This window comes from Pteropus alecto, unplaced genomic scaffold (assembly GCF_000325575.1).
Source record: "Pteropus alecto unplaced genomic scaffold, ASM32557v1 scaffold59, whole genome shotgun sequence".
NCBI classification, from domain to species: domain Eukaryota; kingdom Metazoa; phylum Chordata; class Mammalia; order Chiroptera; family Pteropodidae; genus Pteropus; species Pteropus alecto.
In genome coordinates, this window is record NW_006443292.1 from 155,086 (window position 1) to 158,778 (window position 3,693).

The following is a 3,693-nucleotide window of genomic DNA, read 5'->3' on the forward strand; positions in this document are numbered from 1 at the left end:
GGCGTGTTAACCCGAGCATTGCCAGTTACCGCAGGGGGTTGAAGCAAGACGTACGGGTTGGGTTAGTCCCCATTCTCAACCTGGATCGCACATTAGAATATTTTTAAAAGTCCCGGTCTCCAGACTAATGAAATCAATCTGAGGGGGCAGTGCGGGGATGTGGTCCAGGGAGCCAGGTGGTTCTGGTATACAGCTAAGGTTGAGAGTTGCTGGTCTAGGGCAGAGGTAGGCAGACTCTGGCTCAGAGCCCGTTTTTATCAATAAAGTTTTATTGGCACCCAGCCACACCCATTCATTTTCATATCATCGATGGCTGCTTTGTCACTACGGTGTAGAGCTGAGTAGTTGGGCAGAGTCGAAGAGTTGCAACAGAGATAGCACACGGCCCGCAAAGCCTAAAATATTTATCTGACCCTTTACAGAAAAAGTTTATTGACCCCGGGATAGAGCCTGCTATAAAAGGTTAGTAAGAGAATCTCCTGGGCTGGCCGGAGAGTTTGCACAACTCTTTCAAGTATTCTGGAAAGTCATACTCTGCCAGTAACTTTATATCCTGGCGTCAAAATCTGAGAAGTGAGTGAGCAACAGAGAAAAACGGGTTTTGTGCTCGACTATGATTCTCGCTGAAATATCATCTCTCATTTTTCAGTCGCCTGGGGACACACTTGGACACAGTTTCCCAGGGCCCTGACACCTGACCCCCAACCCAGGCAGACTCAGAAACAAGGCCTCGCTGTCCCCTGGTCAAAAGTAGGGCGCGCGGAGCCTCGAGTTTCATCCCAAACAGTCCTCCGGCCCCGGCGGGACACATTCCACGTCTCATGTTTCTGCTGGGGACTGTCTGAGGCACAGAGAGCCGTGCGTGGGGGCTTTGAGAAGTGGCCTCATCCCAGAGCTCCCTGGACCTCGGGACGTGGGACTAGACCGTGTGTTTACTCCTGTGTCCGCCGGGATTGAAGAGTCACTGCACCTGGCAGCCCAACTAAAACGGGTTTTAGTGTTGTCATTTGTTGCCAGGTTCTGTCTGTGCCTGGCTTATCCAATGGCTCAGCCCCTACTGCTCAAAGCCTTCTAGTCAAAAATGGAGGGAGGGAGGGAGGGAGAAGGGGGAAGAAAGTCTGGCAGGTTTGCCTGACTGAATTCCAGAGAAGGCGCAAGGTTAGGGTGGGGTAGGGGGTTCAAGGTTAAAGATTGGGGAAGAGGGTAAAAGCCACCAGATGAGGTCCGATCACCTCCTGGGGTGCCAGGCAGCATGGAGAGTGGCCTTCTGACCTGGCTGTCATACATATATGCAGTGAGCTATCCCGCCCCAGGCATTTCCAGAGGTGACGGCAGGCGGATTCTGGCCAACGTTTTCATTTTTGGACACTTACGCAGCCGGGCCAGCAGTGTGGCCAGCAGCAGATTCATGGGTAGCGGAGGTCGCTTGACTACGATGCGCTTGACCACACACAAGGGTTGTATCAGGTGCTGCTGGGAATTGGGGCCAGACGGAATGGCTGGTGTCCACCAGGTCCCCATGAGCCTGCAAGGCCAGGTTTGAGGAGCCTGCCTCACTCAGGGCCATAGGTGTCCAGAGTCGAGTTCCAGATGCTCGGGGAATAAAACTTCATCGTGTTCACGCACGCGCACCTTTCACAGGGAGAATGGTACGAACAGATGCCCTGGCACAGATAAACCGGCACTGTCATCATCATTGCTCAATGTGACTGGGCACTTAGTATGTGCCAGGTGCAGTTCTCCGTGCTCCATGCTTATTAACTTGTTTAACTGTCACGATGACCCTGTCAGGAGTGTACTATTTATTTCATCCTGGCTTTTACAGTGAGGAAAATTGAGGTACAGAGAGTCAGAGGTCACGCTGCTCGTTTGGGCCAGGGCAAGGCCGTGGCGCAGGCTGCCTCGTCTCACCTGCGGACTTGCCCTCCGATACCCAGTTCCATCCCCCCCCCACCACCCCAAAACACATACCACAACTTACTTCCCCTTATCGCTGTCCAACCGTGGTCTTAAAATGCAAACCTGTCCAGTCACTCTTCTGCTCAAGAACCTTCGATGGCTCCCTACTTGCTTTCGGAACCGAGTCTCTGACACACAGACCCTGTGACCATTCGCCCCGGGTGCCTCCCCTGCCGCATCTCCCCCGCACGACATACTCCCGTCAGACCACAGCACTCGCCTTCCCCAGCATACCCACACTGCCTGCCGCCTCTGTGCCCCCGGACACATTTCTTGCACCTAAAATGCCACAGTGTGATGTTTTCTAAACTGCCTGGTTATAAGACTCGCCTAAAGAACCTGTAAAAATAAAACGTTATCAATTCCTAGGCTCGCCTGTTGAATCTGGATCTCCGGGTGACAGACCTGGGGAATCTGTATGTTTCTCAAGTCCTTAGGGTGATCCTTTTGACCCGGCAAGCTGGAGAAATGCTTCCTTAATATGCCTTTTTCCACTAATGGACTTCTGCTCATCCATCTTTCTAGATGGTCATCACCTCCAGGAAGACCACCTGATGCTCCTCCTTCCCATAATAACATTTATCGAGTTCTTACTGTGGTCCTGCAGTGTTCTAAGAACTGGGTGTGTGGGGACCCCTTCTCTTCCTGCGAGGGGTGCTGTTGTGCTCACCGTCATCGCTGAGGAAACTACTGTGGATATTCCTTAGCCGGGGGAAGTTCTCAGGAAGCCCAGAGAGGCAGAAAGGATTGAGCAGGCAGAGAGGGTTCTGAACCTAGGAGCGTGCCTTCGGAGCCCTCACTCGGTCACCCAATGTGGCCAGATCGCACCGACCACTAGCGTGGTCATCTTCTGGGCAGAGGGCGGGCTGGCTCCCTGGCTTCCTTTCTCCTCTGCTAAACAGCGAAGGCCAGGAGGCAGGCATCCGCCATCCCCATGTTAATGCCCAGGAGACGTGTGGCAGGAGCAGAAGGAGAAAGGTCGACAGGAGGGGCCGGCGAGTGGGGGAAGATGCCCTCCGTGTTCGGGGCCGCGGAGGAAGGCAGGAGCGGGAAAGGGGTCGATGCGGGGAAAAATACAAGCCGCCTTTTTCTCCGGCAGGTGCAACCTGGCCCCCGTGCAGGAATACGCCCGGGACGTGGGGCTCAAGACAGACCTGGTGACCATGAACCCCTCGGTCATCCAGCGGGCCTTCGAGGACTTGGTCAATGCCACGTGGCGGGAGAAGCTGCTGCAGCGGCTGCACAGCCTCAACGGCAGCATCCTGTGGATCCCCGCCTTCATGGCCCGGGGCGGCAAGGAGCGCGTCGAGTGGGTCCACGAGCTCATCCTGAAGCACCGCGTCGACGTGCGCACCGCGTACCCCTCCCTGCGCCTGCTGCACGCCGTCCGCGGGTGAGCGGCCTCCCTCCCCCACGCCCTCCGCACCACCCCCCCTCACCCCTTTCCCCGATCCAGGCAAGGGCGCTGTCACCGAGTGGGGACGCTGCCTGGCCAGCAACATCCCCTTCCCGGACGCGTCTCCACCCTGGCATGACGATTTTGACCACCGGGTAGTGCCTGCCTGGAGCGCCGTGTTGAGGATAAACCGTAAGGGGGGCGCCGGGAAGGGAAGCGGGAACACTTGCTGGGGAGCTGTGGCAATGGTCCCAGCAGGAAAGATCGTGGGGCTCAGACCAGGACATATATGTGCTATCAAGTTTGGAGTAGAGGCAGCAGGCCTGGCCGACGGGGTC

The 3,693-nt window shown here is 56.0% G+C and overlaps 1 protein-coding gene across 1 annotated transcript in view; it reads left to right on the forward strand.

Annotated features, from left to right (window-relative positions):
• Window positions 1-3,693, forward strand: part of ST8SIA2 (ST8 alpha-N-acetyl-neuraminide alpha-2,8-sialyltransferase 2) — a 25,860-nt gene that overhangs the window by 14,244 nt on the left and 7,923 nt on the right. Inside the window, exon 5 of the mRNA XM_015598708.1 lies at window positions 3,059-3,352. Within this exon, the coding sequence (XP_015454194.1) occupies window positions 3,059-3,352 (294 nt within the window). The remainder of the gene's footprint in view (window positions 1-3,058; window positions 3,353-3,693) is intronic.